This window comes from Podarcis vaucheri (genome assembly GCF_965113315.1).
Source record: "Podarcis vaucheri genome assembly, chromosome: 7".
NCBI lineage: Eukaryota > Metazoa > Chordata > Lepidosauria > Squamata > Lacertidae > Podarcis > Podarcis vaucheri.
Window position 1 is genome coordinate 51,629,969 of NC_138765.1, and position 21,711 is coordinate 51,651,679.

Below are 21,711 nucleotides of genomic sequence, written 5' to 3' on the forward strand. Positions count from 1 at the left end.
ATTGTGAGACATCCACATTTGCAGAACTGGTCTGAAATATAATGTCTTCCATTCATCCTATGTCTTCATGTGGATATCTTTTGGTGAGCGGTTGTATTTATATTTCAAGGAGATGTCCATGATGCCATATGTGATACCTATGATAATAGTGTCAGATTGTCTTCTGGTTTTTGTAATCTGGGGGAGGGGGGAAATGCCTCCAAAGGCTGGATTAAATTTAAGGAGCATGGCTGAACGACCATCTTATTTTTAAATACAAGGTGGCCATGGGTTTCTCTCATTTAAAAGCAAAACAAAAAAGAGAACCCCAACTACTTCATATTTAAAGCTAATATAAAAAATGATCTTCCCAAGGAAAGGTGTGGCATACCTACATCTCCCCACTTGGTGGTTGGTAGTGATGGTGAATGATCCCATTAGAGTTGTCCCAACTTGAGAGCATAAGGCCAGTGGGGTTGGGCTCTGTCTAGCTCAGCAAAGAGAGGTTTGGGGAATATTCCAAAATATTCCTGTAAAGATGCAATTGTCCAAATATCTGTGCAAGTGGCCTCAGTAACCCTAGAGAAGACTATGTAAGAGAAGATCTCTTGGGTCATTTGCCAACTTTGGGATACATATTACTGACTCCTGCAATATGCAGCTGATAGTGGAGAATGTGTGGTTTTGCAGATTTTGCATCATGTGCATTAGATGGTGAAAGGACATAACAGGTTTATTCATTGTGTAGAGAAAGCACACCCTCATAATATTACAACTAGGGACCATGCAGTGAAACTGACTGACTGGCATAGCATTTAGGACAGCCAAAGGAAGGAACTTCTTTAATAACTAAAGGTTAACTTGTGGAATTCACTGCTTCAAAATGTGGTAAAAGCCACTGCTTTATATGGCTTTGAAATGGGGATTGAGTGATCAAATCTGGTCAGCTTTTTGCAGCAGACTGACCCAGTTCAATGTTTCCTGAACAGCTCAGAATTGCCTACAGCTCAGAATTCAGCTCCCAGCCATATTTCACACTTTTCTGGGTTTTGTGATTCTGTTTTGGTCCTGAGAAGTGTGTGTGAAAATACTTATTTTATGTTAAGATGTATACAACTTGCCTCTTTTAGGAGGAACAGTGCAGTGAAATGCATCTAAAACATGTGTTTTATGGGAAGATTGTGTACAAAATGTGTACAATTCACATGTGGATCTTTTGTATATTCTTTTGGAAAGTGTGCAAAAATCCAAACAGAAAAGGCTCATGTTTGAGCCCCAGGGAAATTGACCTGAGACAGACGTAGACTGGTCCATCCGCCTGTACCCTGAAAGAGCATTAGGCAAATTCATGGAAGAGAATACCAGGCCTGTTGGTATTCATGGTTCTGTGCAATTTCTATGCAGAGCGAGTGTCGGCCCCTAAATATCTAATTTGGTCACTGCCAGTCAGAGCAGGTGATATTATTGGGCTGACACAATAGAAGGCAGCTGTCTGTCCCTCCATCACTCCAATCAGTATAGGTTTATAGGTTTAGAATCTATGGAGATTGTCTTATTTTGTCCTCCCATAAGCCCAAACAAATGGCACAGGGACCAAGACCCCTGAGGGGTTTGAACCCAAGACCAGTGTTACCTAGAACCACTGCATCATGTGGACAGATCCTTCACTGTCTCCTTGATCCTTGCCCATCCTGGCTGATAAAAGCGAGCCGGGAAGGGCTGGGCGATGGGCTCTGCGGGGTGGTGAATGCTTCCCTCTGTGAGGGAGCCTTCCCAGACCCGCTGAAAGAGGCGGTCATTAAACCGCTTCTTAAAAAAACATCTTTAGACCCAGCCAATTTGGCCAACTATCGCCCAGTCTCAAATTTACCATTCTTGGGCAAGGTGATTGAGCGGGTGGTTGCCAGACAACTCCAAGCACACCTGGAGGAAGCGAACCATTTGGATCCCTTCCAATCAGGATTCAGGCCTCACCATGGAACTGAAACTGCCTTGGTCGCGCTGGTTGATGATCTCCGGCGGGCTAGGGACAAAGGTGAGAGCTGTTTCCTAGTTCTGCTGGATCTCTCAGCGGCCTTTGACACCATCGACCATAACATCCTTCTGGACCATCTAGAGGGGCTGGGAGCTGGGGGCACTGTTATACGGTGGTTCCGCTCTTTTCTCCTGGGCCGTGTCCAGAAAGTGGGGGGGGGTGAGTGTTCAGACCCCTGGGCTCTCACTTGTGGGGTGCCTCAGGGTTCCGTCCTCTCCCCCATGCTTTTTAATATCTATATGAAGCCGCTGGGAGAGATCATCAGGGGGTTTGGACTGGGTGTTCATCAGTATGCAGATGACACCCAGCTCTACCTCTCCTTTAAATCAGAACCAGTGAAGGCGGTGAAGGTCCTGTGTGAGTGCCTGGAGGCTGTTGGAGGATGGATGGCGGCTAACAGATTGAGGTTGAATCCTGACAAGACAGAAGTACTGTTTTTGGGGGACAGGGGGCAGGCAGGTGTGGGGGATTCCCTGGTCCTGAATGGGGTAACTGTGCCCCTGAAGGACCAGGTGCGCAGCCTGGGAGTCATTTTGGACTCACAGCTGTCCATGGAGGCACAGGTTAATTCTGTGTCCAGGGCAGCTGTCTACCAGCTCCACCTGGTACGCAGGCTAAGACCCTATCTGCCAGCGGACTGTCTTGCCAGAGTGGTGCATGCTCTAGTTATCTCCCGCTTGGACTACTGCAACGTGCTCTACGTGGGGCTACCTTTGAAGGTGACCCGGAAACTGCAATTAATCCAGCTGCACTGGCTCCCGGTGGAGTACAGGATCAGGTTTAAGGTGCTGGTTTTAACCTTTAAAGCCCTATACGGCCTAGGACCCTCGTACCTACGGGACCGCCTCTCCTGGTATGCCCCACAGAGAAACCTACGGTCTGCAAATAATAACATCCTCAGGGTCCCAGGCCTCAGAGAGGTTAGGCTGGCCTCAACTAGAGCCAGGGCCTTTTCGGCTGCGGCTCCAATCTGGTGGAATGCTCTGTCACAAGAGACTAGGGCCCTGCGGGACTTGACATCTTTCCGCAGGGCCTGCAAGACAGAGTTGTTCCGCCAGACCTTTGATCAGGGCGCAGCCTGACTCCCTCCTCTGGCAACCTGCACAGAACTTTGCTTAATTGGTTGCCTTCAATTTGATATAATTAATTTTTATAATGAAATATTTTTAGATTGTGTGATTATTTGACTGTTTGATTATTTGATTGTTGTTAGCCGCCCTAAGCCCAGCTTCGGCTGGGGAGGGCGGGATATAAATAAAATTTATTATATTATTATTATTATTAATGCGACAGCTAGACTGGTGACTGGGAGTGGCTGCCGGGACCACATAACACCGGTTCTGAGAGATCTGCATTGGCTCCCAGTACGTTTCCAAGCAGAATTCAAAGTGTTGGTGCTGACCTTTAAAGCCCTAAACGGCCTCGGTCCTGTATACCTGAAGGAGCGTCTCCACCCCCATCATTCAGCCCGGACACTGAGATCCAGCGCCGAGGGCCTTCTGGCGGTTCCCTCATTGCGAGAAGTAAGGTTACAGGGAACCAGGCAGAGGGCCTTCTCAGTAGTGCCCTGTGGAACGCCCTCCCAGCAGATGTCAAAGCAATAAACAACTATTTTACTTTTAAAAGTCATCTGAAGGCAGCCCTCTTTAGGAAAGTTTTTAATGTTTGATGCTGTACTGTTTTTAATATTCAGTTGGAAGCCGCCCAGAGTGGCTGGGGAAACCCAGCCAGATGAGCGGGGTATAAATAATAAATTATTATTATTATTATTATTATTATTATTATTATTATTATTATTCACTCTTTGGATTCCTTTTCAGTAGACTTCTTTTTGGTTTAATGTGGTTTTGTTTTTTTTTACTTATTTTAAAAATAAAAAAGGAATCCCTTGTAATCTTCTCAGCTATTTCTGGTGTTTGTGTGGCTAGATAATGGGTGGGTGGATAAGCTTTGGCCCTTTAGCTGTTGCTGAACTACAAGTCCCATCACCCTTAGCCATTGGCCATGCTTGCTGTGGCTATTGTTCAGCAGCATCTGGAGGACCTGGAGGTTCCTCACCCCTGGCGTAATTCTAATATTCTGTCTGTTCCAAAATAAGCTGTGTGGCAACCCTGCTTTGGACTCCATGATGCTGCTTCCATCCCTTTGGACTTGGTGGTGCCATCTCTGCTTTGCAATTTCTTTGTAACTTAAAAACAATAGGTGGGCCCTCTGAAGGGACTTGACCCCAACCCCATTTAACTCCCTCTGGTTTCCTTTCCTTTCCAGGGGCACTATATTAGTCACTGCCTGCGCTGTGTGGGCCTCCTTTTTTCACCTTGAGCAGGACAGTGACCCCCAAATCCGGGTGTGGGAAAGGATGATGGGGGTCTCTAATTCAGCCCCACTTGCTAGCTTCCTCGGTCCACCTCTGGGGAATCTGCTTGTCACGGGAGTGGGCAGAGTCCTCAGAGGTATGGGTGCCTTGGGCCCCAACTTGCCTTCTTTCCAGCAGCCATTGCTTGTCTTTGGCCTGGTCCAAGTTTCACCCTCAGCAGCTCCTGTGGAACCAGTGCTGCTGCCTCGTCTCCCTTCTCCTTGTGAGGCTTCTCTGCATCCGCTGTGGAAATGCCAGTCCAGGCTGGAGCAGCGCTGAAAGTCCCTTGCCCAGGAATGCCCCCGGAGCCTCCTAGTGAAACATGTGACTGGAAATGCCACGCTGTCTCAGCTGCCTTCTCTCCCCTGCCTGTTTCTCTGGGCGTGGCAGAGAGGCTCTTCCTCCCCTTGGCACATTCAAAGTTGGCCTGCACTCCATGTGACTCATGACTCACCATCTCTTCCCTCCTCTCCACCAGTTCTGTTTCATTTGAATAAAGATAATTTATGTGGACATTCCTTCAGTTGGGTGTCTGTCATCATTCCTCCCCCTCCCTCTGTCCTAACACTGTTATTTCATTGATGCTTTGCGCCCCAATGGGGTCGTTATGCTTTTGCATATCATTATGTTTTTATGAAGAACAACAGCGACATCTGCATGTGCCGCAGCGCTATGGGCACAAGCAGAGGAAATGCAGCAAGCCCCCCCCCAAAAAAAGACGGTGCTTTCCTAGTTCTGGCTGCCTTCAACTCCCTGTGCTGCCACCACTGCCACCAGCAGCTCCACCATCAACGGCACCCTCCCATTTCAACTCATCCGAATATTCATAGTTGCCCAAGAGGGAAAACTGGGAAAGGAGGGGGGTAAATTCTGCTATCTAAAATTCTCCAGTCAAGTTCCGCTTCTGAGCCAAGAGCATGTCACCGTATGGCAGCTTGTGAAGCTGACAATGGTTGTTCTGCTGGCAGGAAAGCCCCTCCACCCCCAAAACCAACCAGCATCTGATGAAAAGCCAAAGGGAGCAGTGACAATCCTGCTGTTGTCTGCGTGTGATAAAAGCCCCCAATTAAGACGTTGGCCATGTCTAAGAGCCACAAAGAATCCCCTGTATTCAGCTGCAGCTGTCGCCACTGGTGCCTTCCTTGGCTGGCTAGTGCCAGGGCAAAAGGATCTCAGCCGGCAAGTAATTGATGAAATGACTGAGTGGGGACACCAAAAGAAAAGCAAGCAAAGGAGGAAAACAGAGGAGACCCAACTGTTTGCTAATAAGAGGGTGGGCTGCAATTCCCGCATGGATATCCTTGCCCCCCCCCAACACACCCTTGACATCGTCTCCAGAATTAATCTGATCCCAAATGCCTGTGAAGAAGGGCAGACCTGCCAGGGCATTCCCCTGGAGCCAGCGATCCTCCTGGCAGCGCAAGTCAGGCTTGGCCTCAGTCCCCTCTTCGAAGGCTCCGCTGCTGGAATTGGAGGTATCCCAGGTTATATCCCACTTTCAAAGGTTTCCAAATGGAAGGCGGACTGAGGTCTGGCTCCTGGCATCTCAGGCAGATAGGCAGGCTTCTCGTTGCCCCCAACCCCCGCCCCTGCCCGCAACATTGCACCTCTCTTGGCTCACCATCCCCCTGTAGTTTGCCTTAATGATATGCAAATGAAATATGCATAAAACCATTCTACTGTATGATGATTAAACACTGGAGACATTAAGAGCCGTGCCTCGCGCTTTGACGGTGATATCCACTTTGCGGAGTTTGAGAAACCCAAGCTGCTGCTGGCCGGATGTGTGGAGGCTTGAGCGGGCACCGCGGGTGACCCAGCACCCATCTCTCGGCTGCTTCTTTTCCAGGAGGATCTCCCCCCCCCCTTTTCGTCCTGCATTCCGTTTGTAATCCAGCCACGCGACTGCACCGGGCGATTAACAGAACACCCCTCTTTTCTCTTAACGTTTCAGAGCTCATTAGCAAAACGATTATTCCTCATTAACCGCAAAAGCTTGTTCATTAGAAGAAAAAAAGATGCCCAAAAGATGCCATTGCTGTTAATCCTGATCTCTGCCGCTTGGCAGTAAATCCTGTACCAGTATTTTCCATGCAAAAGAGATGCGTGCCAATCTCTGCTTTTCTCTTCAGTGGGTTTCTTTTCGGACGAAGAGGGAAAACAAACCCCCATTTAGCATATTTTGTAAATTCCCGTTAAATGAGAAGCCAATTAATATTCCCGTGGCATGACTTTATTTTTGTGTCTTCCTTTTGTCTCCAGCACCCGTCCCTGGCTCAGCGCCCGATGCCAGCTGAAAGCCTTTCAGGATCCACAACAGCACAGACAGTGTAAGTAAGCAGCTTTGTTTTTCTACAAAGCAGCCCCAGAGAGCCTCCGGCGCCACAGAGTGGGACTCTGGACCTGGCCTGTCTGGTGTGCCACCTGGGCGTCAGGAGTAGCACCTTCCAGATCTCGCTCTGCTTTCAAGTTGGTGCAGATCTTAGTGGTATATATTCTCTCTTTCCCCCCCCCCTTCTTTTTCTTTCTCCCCCCCCCTACACACACACACACACTCCATAGTGGATCTTGCAAAGGGCGTCCCATCGGCCCCATTCATCTCCCTGGTGATAGCAACGCATGGAAATAAATCTGCTACTGCTTCTGAAGAAGGGTGGGTGGGTGGGTTTGTTTGCTTTTTCTGGGTGGAGGGGGGAACATCTGTGTATACCTGGGTTAAAAGTGGCAAGTGTATACACGGGCATTCTCTCACTCACTCGCTCTCGCACACTTGTACTTTCTAACTTACACACGTGCACATACACAGGCATCAACATGTGTGTGCAAGCATGCACACATGGATAAAATCTGAGTGCATGCTCAAACGAGTGGGCATACAGGCACACCCGTCTTGTACATACCTATCTCTGTGTGTGCCAGTGTCTGTGCCTTCAGGTGCGCATTCACACGCAGCAGTCACGCGTCCATAGAGAAGCATTGCGAAATGTTCTCTCTCCAGCCCTGAACACCCAAATAATGCTCTTTTCTGCCTGCCTTCAAAGGTCTTACGGGAGACCTTCCAGCTCGTCCTCATCCATCCCCGCCCCCCAATCTCCTCTCTCTCTTTCGCTGCAGGTTTGGCATCACTCTCTGGTCCACTGACTGGCAGCTGGTATCAGCCAGAGCCTGCGTTCATGATGCTTCCTGTGGCATCTCTTCTTCAATGGTGGCTGTCTCCAGTTAGCTGGTTGTTGACTGGGCTGGAGTGTCTTCTCTCTTTCTGGTTCTAGCTATAAATGAACCTGCCTGGCGAACAAACCAACAGCTTGCAGCGAACAAGCCATTTGCGTGCCTTCTGTTACGCCGACAGATGCCCAGTTGCCCCTGGCACAGCAACGCAGGAGGGGCAAGCAGACGGGGGGCTGTTTTTGCTCTTGGCGCCTCCTTCTTTTCCTTTCTTCTTTTAAAGGCTCGAGGATGCCAGCCTGGGCTTGGGAGTGGCATCATGGCGGAAATGGCGGCCTTTGTCTTCCGTTGCGCTGGCTCCACTGCAGCAGAATGAAGCTGAAATGGCGGAGGGGTCCAGTTGGCGCCTTGCCTGTGGGGGAGCCCCTGGATCTCTGGAGTCCAAGGGAGAGGCGAGCTTGCCCTCCTCCTCCTGGCACCCCGTGCCCTCGGCTGCCGCTTGTTGTCTGCTCCCGGGCTCTGGCTAATCTCCCTTTGCTGCTCCGCACTGTCTGGCCCACGTACAGGACCCCCAGAACATATGCCCGCTGCTGCTCTTATCACACGAAACTGTGGCGTTGCCACTGAATGGATGGCACCGTGCCAACGAGTCTGCCATCCGCCCTTGCAGGCAGCTCTTTCCTTTCTTCCCTCCCTCCCACCCACCCTCTCTCTCTCACTCTCCCCTCCTCCTTCTGTCGACTTGACGTTAATTAACACACGGATTAATTGATTTTAAAAGCAAAAGAATTACAGTCAACTTTTCCCACAGGGTGCCGACGCCAGCCGCTTGGCACATTTCTGCCTTTCACAGGGGGGCAGGAGGGAGGCGCCCACAGCAGCGCAGCGCAGCGCAGCCAGCCCCTGCAGGAGAAGTGAGCAACGTTGGCTGCTGATGGAAGGCGAGCGACACCCTCCCATCTCATCCTTCGCAATGTGTTGCTATTACAGTTCGTTATAAATAATCAGAGGAGCCCCTCCTCCCATCCCTCTTCTAAAAAACGAAAGCTCTTCTGAGCTCTGAGGAGACAAGAAGTGTCCCCCACCCCCAGCTTGGCTTATTATCACCAAATACAGAGATAGTCTCTGTTGTATATAATTAAGCAGTTAGGAAGGGAAGGATTTCCCACCTCCAGCCATGCTAGCAATGACGGAAAACGTCTCCCTCTTTCCCTGGTCTTGCCTCCTCATTTCTTCCTCCCTAATTGGCTCAGATGCGTGGCTTCTGGTGAAGAATCTCAACCAGGTCCAAGTTGGTGGGTTGCAATTAAGGGCAATATTTCTCATGCCAGGGCTTAGGGTGCTTTTGCCTCCCCCCCACCCCACCCCCTGGAGGCAAAGGGCCAAGCAGACGAGGCGGGGTGGCCAGCTGGAACCAGCCTTTGCCTTTTATTTCGTTTTGTTTTTTTAAAAAAACACACACACAAAGCAATTGAAGCGGTGACTGGAATCCATTATGCAAATCAGGCAGTATTTGCATAATGTTTCATGACTGGAATATGCAAATGAGTTGTATAATTTATGAGTGCCAGTGTCTGTCTGTGAATTTGTCCTGTGCAGAGGCTCCCTCTGAACACCAGTGAAAGCCCCTTCCTCCCTTCCTCCTCTCAACTCTTTCCTTTCCCAGGCCAGACCTGGCCCAGTTTGCTCTTCCCACCCTGGGAGGGTGTTGCTTAGGTTAACTGCAGCAGCAGCAGCAGCACCGCACAACACAGAGAGCAGTCCAGGGGAACATCCTCTCGGGGTGGGGTGAGTTGGAGTAGGCAAAAGAGGGAGTGGAGCAGGCACATTCCAGGCCCCTCTTCCTCCAAGGCTTTTCGGGGGGGGGTTCATGGGATCCCCCCTGCTCATCTCTTTCTTTGACTGAAGGGTCTGGACAGTGCAGTGTTTCATGGACTCCAAGCACTGGGCTTCTAGCCCCACGGTGACTGATGTACATCCGGAAATGGGGCAGTTTTTCTGTTCTGACTGCATGGTTTTTGCATGCAGCCCTTGTAACAAGAGCCAAACATTCCTTTAAACTCTCTGCTCTGGAGGTTGACCAAAGCTTGACTCGGAGCATTCCATGGGAGCATCATTAAGACTTTGTGATGACTTTCCTTAGGTGGCTGGCGGTAAGCAGGTAGAAGGTAATGTTGATAACTCTAAGTTGGTGGTATTGTGTCTTGTAAATTTAAACCGCTTCTTGCTTCAGTAGGAACCATTTCCTGGTTGGCTTCCAGCCTTTTGTAGTAGAAGGCTATTATGTCTATGTTGAGGTAGAGTTGCTCTTGCCACAGGAACTAGCCTGGCAGCTCAACCCTTTTGGCGACTCTGTGTTTATTGCCTTCCACAGCCATTGCTGGGCAAAGTGCGCAAAATCTTTAAATCTTTTAACAAATCTTTGATTAATCCCTGCTAAGTAGATTAAATCCCCCTGTATACTTTCAGCGGAAGGAATTTGCTCGGTGTCTTTCATAGAATCATAGAGTTGGAAGAGACCACAAGGGCCATCAAGTCCAACCCCCTGCTAAGCAGGAAACACCATCAGAGCACTCCTGACATATGGTTGTCAAGCCTCTGCTTAAAGACCTCCAAAGGAGGAGACTCCACCACACTCCTTGGCAGCAAATTCCACTGTCGAACAGCTCTTACTGTCAGGAAGTTCTTCCTAATGTTTAGGTGGAATCTTCTTTCCTGTAGTTTGGATCCATTGCTCCGTGTCCGCTTCTCTGGAGCAGCAGAAAACAACCTTTCTCCCTCCTCTATGTGACATCCTTTTATATATTTGAACATGGCTATCATATCACCCCTTAACCTCCTCTTCTCCAGGCTAAACATGCCCAGCTCCCTTAGCCGTTCCTCATAAGGCATCGTTTCCAGGCCTTTGACCATTTTGGTTGCCCTCCTCTGGACACGTTCCAGTTTGTCAGTGTCCTTCTTGAACTGTGGTGCCCAGAACTGGACACAGTACTCCAGGTGAGGTCTGACCAGAGCAGAATACAGTGGCACTATTACTTCCCTTGATCTAGATGCTATACTCCTATTGATGCAGCCCAGAATTGCATTGGCTTTTTTAGCTGCCGCGTCACACTGTTGGCTCATGTCAAGTTTGTGGTCAACCAAGACTCCTAGATCCTTTTCACATGTACTGCTCTCAAGCCAGGTGTCACCCATCTTGTATTTGTGCCTCTCGTTTTTTTTGCCCAAGTGCAATACTTTACATTTCTCCCTGTTAAAATTCATCTTGTTTGTTTTTGCCCAGTTCTCTAATCTGTCAAGGTCGTTTTGAAGTGTGATCCTGTCCTCTGGGGTGTTAGCCACCCCTCAGGGCACTACCAATACACCAAGATACTTTGGTGAGCCGCACAGATTCCCTTAGCACAGGCCTCTGAATCAGTCCTGCCATTGAAACGAGCTATGGTGTCTGAGTACCAGCTAGAGTGGATTTGATTTAAATCACTAGTCACTGAGACTTGATTTTTTTTTTTATTTTTTTTTTTTACAGAAAGACATTCCTGCTGGTATAATCTTAATATTTACAACCAGATGAAGGTTTCATTTTTGGAAGAATAATTTTTAAGAGTAGTTTTTGCAGTTATATCAAAAATTACTGATTTGGTTATACTATTAGAAATACATAGATAATTATGAAATTATTGTGAGGTTTAATAAGTTAACTGTTTATATTTTGACAACTTTTCTGCTGTACTTTATTGGAAGGAGAAAAATAATCACTTCCTTAATAACAATTTAAACAATTTATTTAACTAAAACAATAACGTTGTAGCATATGTATCCATGTTTGTTAAGTGATGTGGTTAAACTTTTTTTATAAAAAAAAACAACTGAGTTTCAGCACACATGAAAAACTTAAAAGAAATCCTTATTTCCTGATGAATAGCCTTTGGACTACTATGTAACTTAAATAGAAAACTCTTTAGAAAGATTCCCCCCCCCTCAAGCATTTTATTTTAAAAATCCAATCTTAATTTTAAAAAATCAGTTTTTAAGAAATGAGATTTAAATTTTAAAAAGTGGAATTTTATCTACCCTGGTACCAGCTGGACTCTCTGCCTTGTCAGTGCCCAGAAGCAGGAGAACTTGGAAGCCAGAGCATAGGAAGGAGCCTACGCTTCCCTGACCTGACAATACAGTTCAGAGGCTGGCCACAAAAGGCTGCATGGCCCATTCCTCCATCAGACAGCTAACAGCTGCTGTTTCTGAATGTCAGTAAGCTACCTTACATCAGGTCCATCTTGCCCAGTATGGTTCAAGGTCTTGGCCAGAGAAAGACTTTTGGTGTCACCTGATGCCAGGAGGTGCCATTGGGAACTCAGCCTGGGCCTCCAGCATGACAAACAGATGCTCTGCCACTGAGTTCTGTTCCTTCCCATATTGTGCCAGGGAGGAGATGCCTGGTTGTAACTATGTGAGTGAAACTCAAATGTCTAAAAAGATCACTACTCCCACCCTTGGCATGATCCACCTTGCAGATGCACTTCACACATTCTTCTTTTATTAACGTGGAGGAAAAAATCCATGTCTGGAAAAACCAATTGTCACATTAAAGATTCAAACCCTGTGTGAGAAATAGAATATGCACAAATGTGTTTGTTTTGCATACACATTTTAAATTTCTGTGTTTTTATTCTAAACTCAGTGTTTGACTTCTAGGAGGATTTCACTCATTAGTTTTTCTTCTTGGAGGTGGCTGGAGAAGGGAGAGGCAAGCCCACAGGGAGGCAGCCAGGTGCTGAGTTTTTACCCAGAGCACAAATCATTGGCAAACCCTAATTCTGCTGTGCTTCCCCAGCCAGGAGAGTGAAAAGGCTGGGCAGTGGCAATGGTGGTTTCTCCTCGGAATAGAAGCTGAGGTTCTCAAGGAACAGCCACAGTGACCAGATTGTGTACTGGTAACCCAAGTCCATGTGCACAGAAATCCCTCCACCAAAGAAGTTTTTATTCTCCTTTGGGGCTGCAGCCCAGCCTTGCTGCTTCCCATCATTCACTTGCGTTCTTGAGTTTTCTTTTGAGCTTTCCCAAATTGTCACACTTGGTATTCCTCTTTTCTTTAATGATCAGCCCTCCTCCATTTCAGGTCATTCAGTCCATCCCAATCTTGTATCACCAGCAACAATTCTCTTCAATTCCTAATTGAACCCTTCAGGGTCCTGAGCTCCCCCCTTCAGAACCCCACCCGAGAACTCTAGTAATGTCTCTTGGGGCTCTCTCATGTGCCAATGACAAGACTTAAGTTTGCCCACCCGGGAAGAATGGCAGATGAAGCTGATGGACTACATGGAATTGGCGGAAATGACTGGCAGAATCCGAGACCAGGGAGAAGAGTCATGGAAGAAGATTGGAAAAAATCTAAAGTATATTTACAGAAATATTGCAAAATTAATGAATGTTAGAAGGATGCTGGAATGAAGTTATATGGCTTTAGCAGAAATCTTATAAATAATTAAGCAAAAATATATTGTTAATGGGCCAAAGTGGAAAAGTTAAGGTCAGATTGTGTTAAGATAAATTATAGAACAAAAATTGAGAAAGATGGAAAGGATTTGCTGAAATAGATAATTGAACTAGAATACAAAAAAGAGAGGTGTGAGGAGGTCGAAGAAACAAGTAAATGAAAGGTAAAGATACGGAAATATTGGATGTGTTTTTAAATGTTTTTGTCTTTTTCTTTGTTGTTTTGTTTTGTTTGTTTGTTTGTTTTTTGATGTATTGTAAGGTATTGTTTTGTTCTGTTTAACTTATATTGTTTTCTTCTTCTTTTTTCTGTAATCATTAAACCTCTAATAAATATCATTAAAAAAAACCACAAGACTTAAGTTTGTTCATTACCTCTTGGGTGTTCCAGGGGTTGGCTGGCCTCAGAACAGGAGATATAGATATATAGATACCCCGCCCACCCAAATCAGCCTCTTTGCCCTGTACTCCAGTCTGTAATAGATATTAGAGGGTCCTGGACTCCATATTTTAAAGCACTGACCTTGTGGCAGAATTCCTCTGGGACATCTTCTGGGCCTCCAATATCCTGGAAAACGTAGTTAAGACATTACAGTGGTGCCTCACAAGACGAAAATAATTCGTTCCGCGAGTCTTTTCATCTTGCGATGTTTTTGTCTTGCGAAGCACGGTCCGTCGCAACTGCGCCTCTTCAAGCGGCTTTAAGAAAAAAGCGCAAGACGTTTTCGTCTTGCGAAGCAAGCCCATAGGAAAATTCGTCTAGCGAAGCAACGCAAAACCGAAAAACCCTTTCGTCTAGCGAGTTTTTCGTCTTGCGAGGCATTCGTCTTGCGGGGCACCACTGTATCTGCCTCCCTGCTTCAGCCAAGGGCTTCCAGAGTGGTTTGGGCCATTAGATTAATGCAGATGCTTTGTGGCTCTCCACGCCCTTTGGCATAGATTTCCCCAGTCTCTGCCTACCAGTGTCGTCTCTGGTTTCCCCTGGGGTCTTCATCCATACTTTGTGACGTAGTGGCTTGATGGCCTGCTTGGCTCTTGACTTTAATGATGAAAAAACTCATATTCTTGACACAGGCTGGGTGCAGTCATGTGATTTGGTCATATTCACTCTCTTTACAGGAAGCACCAGCCAAATTTGCCACCAAATAATTGTTTCATCATTCTGCCCGTTCCAAACGTCTGTCTGCGAATTGCCTTCCTTCCTATATTAAGTTGCCTTGCTTGCCTCCTTCAGATGATTTCAGGGAGCAGTTAATGCTAAGCTCTGCTCATCCTCTTCCCCCAAATGCAGCCCTTTCTGCCCCTCTGCGTTGCCTCCGGGTGCAATAAGTAGGTTAATACTTGCTGTAGGGTTAGCCTGAGGGTTAGAGTTCCCAGTGGGCAAACCAGCATTCTGCGTGGGAAGTGTGCATGTGCGTGCCCGCCTGTGCATACAAGAAAGAGAGAGAGAGAGAGAGGGCTTGTGAACAGAGAGGTTTTCAAGGTTAACACACACGTTCCATTCCCTTGTTATGCCACCTTCAGCAGAGGTAGCTAAACTTGCAAACCATTTCCTCTTTTTAGAAAATGCAGTGTTAGGTATACCTTTGCAACCTGTTTCCCCCCCTCATTTTTCAGAGGCAGGAAAACTTGGGCTGTGTCCGTGAGCTCTCTTTCTTTCTCATCTTTCCAGAGGCTGCTAATGCCCTCCCTCTGGAACTTGAGAGGCAGGATTTTCATCCAACCGAAAGGCCTGGCTCTTGTTCAGGAAGGGGAGATATTACCCCCAGTCCCAAGTGGAGTCCTATCAAATGCTATGAAAATGGGAATGTCTCTTCCCCCATCCTGTTCCCTTCCAACAGAATACAAAGGACTTGTCTGAAAAAAAAGTATTCTTGGAACGCACAGCAAGTGAAAGATGCTGACATCTCCTCCCACAGACCGAAATAGCTATACATATATAGATAGGAGCTGCCACCCCCAGTGTGGGGATGTTGAGAAGCCAGAGAGCCTGAATTAAACTTCAGCAAGGATCCGGGGGGGGGGGAGTATCCCAGGCATTGCTTTGACGAGGTGGTCACAAAGCCTGCCGGTTGGGGCTCCAGAGGAAAATAGAAAGCTGCCTTCTTCTGCTGAGTCAGACTATTAGTCCAGCTTAGCTCAGGGCTAGCAGTTGCTCTCCAGGGTCTTTTTCATCCTAACCTGTGGATGCCGGAGGTTGTGCCTGGGACCTTTTGCACACCATGCAGATGCTTTGCCACTGCACTAAGACCCCATAAACCTTTCCAGTCAAGCCCTAGAGCCCTTTCCAGGCCACGACATGCTCATTGGTGACTCACAGGGGCAAATAGTGCTAGAGGTGCAGCCATGCATCATGCCTGGAGGTGCCCATTCAGGGTATATAAGGTATGCGCACAGCAGCCTCTTGAAAGAAACAACCGTTGGGGTTGGGGAACACTGCTTTCCTGAGTGTGTGAGTGAGTGGTCGGTCTAGATGAGCAGAGGGAGAGATAATTTTTACCAGGTCGGGCTGTCTGTCCACCTATTTGAGGACAGTTCTCTCAGCAGAGAAAGGAAGACAATTCCTATCACCTGATCCTTTCCTAGCTAGAGATACAAGGGATTGAGCCAGAAGCATTCTGCATGCCAAGCAAAGCTACCTTTCCCCAAATTCTTCTGTGCAGCCTTTGTACCTTTTCTGACTGGCCTGCCCTTCCTCCCTTTGTGTAGGTACTGCCTGCCAGGACAGGAGATGGAGCAAGCAGAACTGAAGTCTCTTTGGGGACTGAAAGAGCACTTTACTTGTGAGCTGGATCTTCAGCTGAGAGACGCTGGTCACACCCAGGAGAAGGTGAAAGCAGAGGTAGGGTTTACCTTTCTGGAGGCGGCTGCAGCAGCACAACCAGACACTGGACTAGCTGGGCTAGCCTGCCTGGGAGGAAAGAAGGATGATCAGAATCAGCACTTTGAGGCCAAGGAAGGGAAGGAGAGCAGGAATGCTTTTGCCCTTCATTTGCTAGTAGCTGCCCACCAGTGTGGCAGTTCTGAAAACCTTTCCCTAAAGCTCTGGTGAGGTTGAGCAGGCATTTCCATCTATATATGTATGCAGGGCCATCTTTTCCTGATTTACAAGGGACAATGTGTTGGCTCTCACTCAAGCAGGTGCTGGCTTCTTAATTTCTTCTGGCCTGTGAACTTTAGATGTACCCATATACATGGGAAGATTTCCATTATGTTTCTACATACCACCATCCTACACACACACAAAATGCCATACCAGAGCAGGTCACTTCATTGTTTTAACTTTGCTTCTGCTTCATCCAACTTCTGTAATAATGCAAACTGGGAACAGCCACCCAATGGAAGCTTGAAGGAAAGTGCAGTCACCATCTGCTTCATTCTTGAGAAGTGCATCTCCCACATCTGGATCTTCTGTGCACTGGTTTACCATAGCAACACCAGCAAGGTTCAAGAATTGGTTCAAGAATGTAGAACCAGGTATAATAGTCTCTAGGGCATTGATTACATCATGTTCCTGTCTTTGATGGTTGTGTCCTGTTGCAAAACCTGCTGCTATCCTATTTGCTGCCAGGGTCTGACTCTGTGAGAATCAAGGGAAGAGGCTGTAGGTTATACACAGCAGTGTTAGCTAGCATGTTGATAGTGTTAGTGGATCTCTGTACATATGTATCTTTACTTCAAAGACCAGAGGAATTGTATATAGCAGATAGTAGTGTTTAGCTTTGCTTGTATCCGGAGACAATAAACACTTTGTTAGTTTGAACGGCCTGGGAGAGGAGATTTTCCCTTAACCGGGGACTCTGGAAGAAGCTGTTTTGCTGGGAGCAGGAATTCTCTGAAGGCTCTTCTGGGACTCTGCATACTCTGCTGATATTTCACCCTGGTTGACGTGTGGTGAACTACCAGCGGACTTCCACAAGTCACCAACAATGATTACTCAGGACTCTGGAAATGGGTTCATTGTGGCCCAATTGCTGTAGGTTTCCTGGGATGTTACTCTTGCTGCATCTTGAAACTGTCAGCTATCAACATCCCAGTGCTTGTTTGCGTCTGAGAATCCAGGAGAATCTCCAACAAAAAGCAATGCTGTTCTCTCTCCGAGAAAGATCTGCCTTCTGTAGCTGAGAGGAAGACTCTAAATCTCTTTCAATGCATTCCTCACATCCTCAGTCAACTTCCTCGTAACAGGCGGGCTTCTGCTTTGGCATGGGAGACATTAGAAAAGAATCAGAGGAGGAGAGAGGCACAGTGGGGAAGCCAAGAGGTCAGGCATTATTTCTGCCTCTCAACAAGGGTAGAGGCTTGTCAGTCGGTCACAAAGTCTTGGGCCCTTTTGCTCCAATCTGGAGCTCCAACAAGCCACTTCTTACTTCCATATGTGGAGGTGGAACAGCTGAAACTGAAGGACCTGGTCCAACCATGAAGGCTTGAGAGAAGAAGGCAGGCAAATGAAATGCAGTCACGCCCTCGACTTCCAGGAGGAAAGATGGCAGACTAGACATCTCTTGTTGACACACTGTCGATGGGGATAATTATATGGTGGTTAATGATAGCCAAACCACAAATCTTGTTTATCTCATTATCTCTGGGAAAACAGAGATAACAGGGATTAACCTCTGATACTCAGAAAAGCTGCCTTCCATGCTTTAGGACCGAGAAGTTTTTGAGGGACTCAGACAAGGGTGAGTGACTGAGAGCGGAGGAAATCATAATCTTGCCCAAACACCTCATAATAGTCCTAAGGGACATAAGGTTGGCGAAATCTACCTTTCTTTAATTATTTGTGAGACTTTTAATAAATTATGACCGAGGGAGGGGAGCTGCATTCCTCTTCCTCTCTGTGAGGATTTAACCCTCAGCAGCTTCTGCTTCAACGGTGCTGCAGATGTCACAAGAACTTGGTTCTCAGCACATAGAAGCATTTATTGGCAATCCCAGGAAACTGAACTCCTTTCCATCCTGTGATCCTGTGCAGGATCCTTTGAGCATGAACCATTCCACACAAAATGCCATAGGTGATTATTCCCAGCCCCCTTAAAATCAGACTTGGGACCAAATGAAACAAACGGTGGTGGGTGAAAGGAGCTTTCTTTCTGCCCAGGGTGCCAAAGGCCAGGCTCTTCTGAGCGGGGCATGGGAGGTCTTCTTAATTTGCTCTGGTTCCAGCCTACGTACCCTGAGCCTCCAGCACAGAGCAGGTCACATGTGCAAATATGCTCACCCAGCCCTTTTGTGTGTGCTTTGCATGGAAAAAAAAGTCTGCTTGTGGAGGAGCCGCCAGGAAGGGCTTTCCTCCCAAGCTTCTGCAGCTGCTTCCATTTCAGGCTCTCTTGCCCTCCATCCGCCCATGATCGGTCAGCCCCTGCCTTCACGGGAGCGCTCCTTTCCTTAACAAGCACAACAATGGCAGCTGCAACGGCCTGCCGCTGGATCTTCAAAGAGGAAATTAATTCCATCTGCAGAAGGGTCAAGTGCTGGAAAGTGCCGAGCAGTGCAGTTTGCATGGCAGGCTACAGAGGCGGCAATGCTAATAAGACTATGTTGAGAACAGCAGCCTGGCTCTGGGGAGTCCGATGAAGGCTTCTACAGATTTTGAAAGAAACAGTCTCCCACACCTAATGATGTCTGCTTTCCAATTCATTAATAATGTGGAGCGGGGAGATGGGAGGGAGAGGCAGGCCTGGCTTTGAAATATCAGAATGGGAGAAGATGGGGATTGCTCCCTCCTCTCACTAGAGGTCACAAAGCGAGAAGCAGCTGCAGCCACAGGGCCACCAGAGCTGGGAGCCAAGGACCATAGCATTGCAGGAATAGTTCCCCTGATGGGCTGCAGCAGTAGGAGTTGGAAGAGGCCTTGAAGCACAGCCCAAACAGACCTCGGCCTTCAGGAAGACAAGTCATCAGGTGATGCCTAATGAAGGGATTTCAACTCCAAGCAACTTCCTTTAGGCTGCCTGGACACATTGTCTGACCTTGCTGCTTTGCATTGTTAAAATTTCCCATTCCCAGAATGGTGCTTAAGGGAATTGCCATTTTACCTTCATCTTTCCCCTTCCCAAAACCAATTGGAAAGGTCTCTCCCAAAGCAGGTGTGAGCCGCTCTTCCTGGGCCAAGTGAGTTGTGAGTGAAACTGTTCTCTGTTTTCTTGAAAAGCGCTTCCTGGGTCCAGTGACGTGGTGCCCGATATCATCTCTTCCCTGGCGCTGCCAGGGGGATGGGCTATGTTCTTGGACCTCACTCTCCTTGCAATGCACAGAGCTGGGGAAGAGGACACATCCACTTGCAGCCTTCCCAGCCGCTTCCATCACGCTGACATTTCTTGGCTTTGACATGCCTGCTGGAAATTGCTCTGTCTCCACGTGATTTTTCTGCATGGTTTCAGCAATTCCACTAAATGTTATTCCCTGCTGGGGGAGACTGTGCTGGCCAGGAAGCTCTCTGTCCCAGGTAGGAGCTCTCAAAGCAGAGAATTTGTGTCATTTTACCCCCTCCCCTGACTCAATGTAACTTAAAGGAAGATGGTGGGAGGTGCTTTTATTGGGGCGGAGAGGGACGACATTCATGCTCTGATGCACAGCTTTTTGTCTTTCCTTGGAATTTTCTAAAAGCAATATACATGTTTTCTACTTTTTTTATTTTGTAAGCTTTTGTAAACTGCACTGGGAATGCTGGTTGACCATTGAAGGGTAGGGCATACATTTAACGAATAAGTAAATGGGGAATAAAAAGAGTCCAGCGAGGTTGCCCAAGTGTGGACACAGAATGTGAGTTTCAGCAGGTGTGTTCAAGAGCAAGGAAAGGAGAAGTCTGTGTTGGAGGCCCTGGTTGGTGCCTCCCCAGCTCTGAAGTGTGGCCTGCAGGCCATTCCTGCTGCAGTCTGCCAAGCTCCAGCTTCAGCCCCAAAATATCTTGGCTCCAGGGTATGTTATTGCACTGCTCCCCTTTTTGTGTCAAAAACTGGCACTGCAGAAGCACCCGACCCTCTGCCGCACCCAGAGCAGACTGCTTACCAAAATCCAGGCACATGATGGGTTTGTGCATTGCAGGTTCTGGAGAAAGCAGCTAAAATTAAAGAACTGCAAGAGACCATCACAGATCTGCAGAACGAACTCTCCCAGAAAGACTTGGAGGTGGCATGCCATCTGCAGGAGGAGCTCCTCCTGGAGTCACAACTGAGCTCCCTGCCGCAGCTGGTAAGGCTTGTGCTACGTGTGGGGTGGGCTCGCTTGCCACTTTTGCCTGAGGTTTCTCTCTGTCCTGAGTAGTGACAGAAGAGGCACAGTTGAGGGCCACCAGTACAGATTGAAGGCAGTAAGGCTAATCAAAAGCTTCCTCTTGTTTTAACCGGAGGGATCCTGGGTTGGTGGGCGCTGGTAACTGAGGGGTTGTAAGAGGCAGGAGCTTTTCTCATGCATTTGCTTTTGAGCCTGTCTGGGGGCCATGGCTCCTTGGATCACCTTGACGAGGAATTGGTCCCTTGTTATTGACCTGGGACCTAACCTGGGATCCAAGCAGTTCCAGAGAGGCAGGAAGGAAACACAGGCAGAGTTTTCTGGCCAAGCATTGGCTGCAAAGTCTACTCTTGGGCTGATCTCTCAGCAGGCATGTCTGGGGAGCTCTAGAAGGCTGCTGCTCAATGCAGCCTGCACTTGGTTTAGGCCAGGGGTCAGCAAACTTTTCCAGCAGGAGGCCGGTCCACTGTCCCTCAAACCTTGTGGGGGGCTGGACTGTATTTTGAAGAGAAAAAAATGAACAAATTCCTGTGCCCCACAAATAACCCGGAGATGCCTTTTAAATAAAAGCACACATTCTACTCATGTAAAAATGCGGATTCCCAGACCATCCGTGGGCTGGATTTAGAAGGCGATTGGGCCGGATCCGGCCCCCAGGCCTTAGTTTGCCTACCCGTGGTTTCCAGCCTTTCTCAACCTGTGGGTCCCCAGATGTTGTTGAACTACAACTCCCATCATCCCAAGCTAGCAAGGCCAGAGCTCAGGGATGATGGGAGTTGTAGTCCAACAACATCTGGGGACCCACAGGTTGAGAACCACTGGTTTAGGCTGTAATCATCCATATACTGACCAGATACAATTCACAAGTTGGACTTTCCTCTGTGTAAACATTGTTTGGTCAGAGCCAAAAACCTCCCAACATTCTCTGAGTGGGATGGGGGTGAAACTGTGAGGAACGAGATGTAACAGAATACAGAAAAGAAAAATACAATGAATGTCCTTTGTATACACTTGGACAATAATTCAGAAAGCATTAAAGGTGGATCAGAAGGATTCTACCAGGTAGCAAAGCATCAGTGAGAGAACTCCCATTATCATCAAGCCAGCTGAGGCAATGGAAGATGAAGTCCAACAACATCTAGTGGGCCACAGGTTCCCCACCCATGGCCTTCCTGGGTGATTAATGCCCCATGGTCAGCTGCTTGCTGGGAGAGGTAGTGCTGGTGATATGCTTTTCTCAAGACAGATGCAGGCAATGGAGACTTCTTGGCAGCTCAGGCCAAAGAGGAGGCTCGTTGGGTGCAGAAAACTCTCTGATCTGCAAGGATGGATCAGGAAAAGCCCCAGGCATCCAGGTCCCTGGTAGGATGGCATCTCAGCCCCCACCCCCACCACAGAGGAAGCAGGAGGATGGCTTCTAGGCAGGAGTGGTTCTTGTGGTCACTAT

General features: G+C 47.9%; 1 protein-coding gene and 1 long non-coding RNA gene across 8 annotated transcripts in view; one reads left to right on the plus strand and one right to left on the minus strand.

The window, feature by feature from the left end:
* PMFBP1 (polyamine modulated factor 1 binding protein 1) overlaps positions 1–21,711 on the plus strand; it is an 83,632-nt gene that overhangs the window by 32,701 nt on the left and 29,220 nt on the right. For 6 of the 7 annotated variants that reach the window (XR_014221408.1, XM_082229262.1, XM_082229261.1 and 3 more), the window contains exons 4-6: positions 6,633–6,700; positions 15,741–15,873; positions 20,079–20,225. Coding sequence is in view for 6 of the 7 variants with exons in the window: in XM_082229262.1 (XP_082085388.1) it covers positions 6,633–6,700; positions 15,741–15,873; positions 20,079–20,225 (348 nt within the window). In the remaining variant the exon portion in view is untranslated. Of the gene's footprint in view, positions 1–6,632; positions 6,701–15,740; positions 15,874–19,277; positions 19,480–20,078; positions 20,226–21,711 lie in introns of those variants that run through there. The other variant, XM_082229266.1, reaches the window with a different exon arrangement.
* LOC309535911 lies at positions 13,882–19,178 on the minus strand. The gene is made up of 3 exons (XR_014221431.1): positions 19,070–19,178; positions 15,885–15,942; positions 13,882–14,455 (listed from the first exon to the last, which is right to left on the minus strand). It is a non-coding gene; the product is annotated as an uncharacterized lncRNA (long non-coding RNA).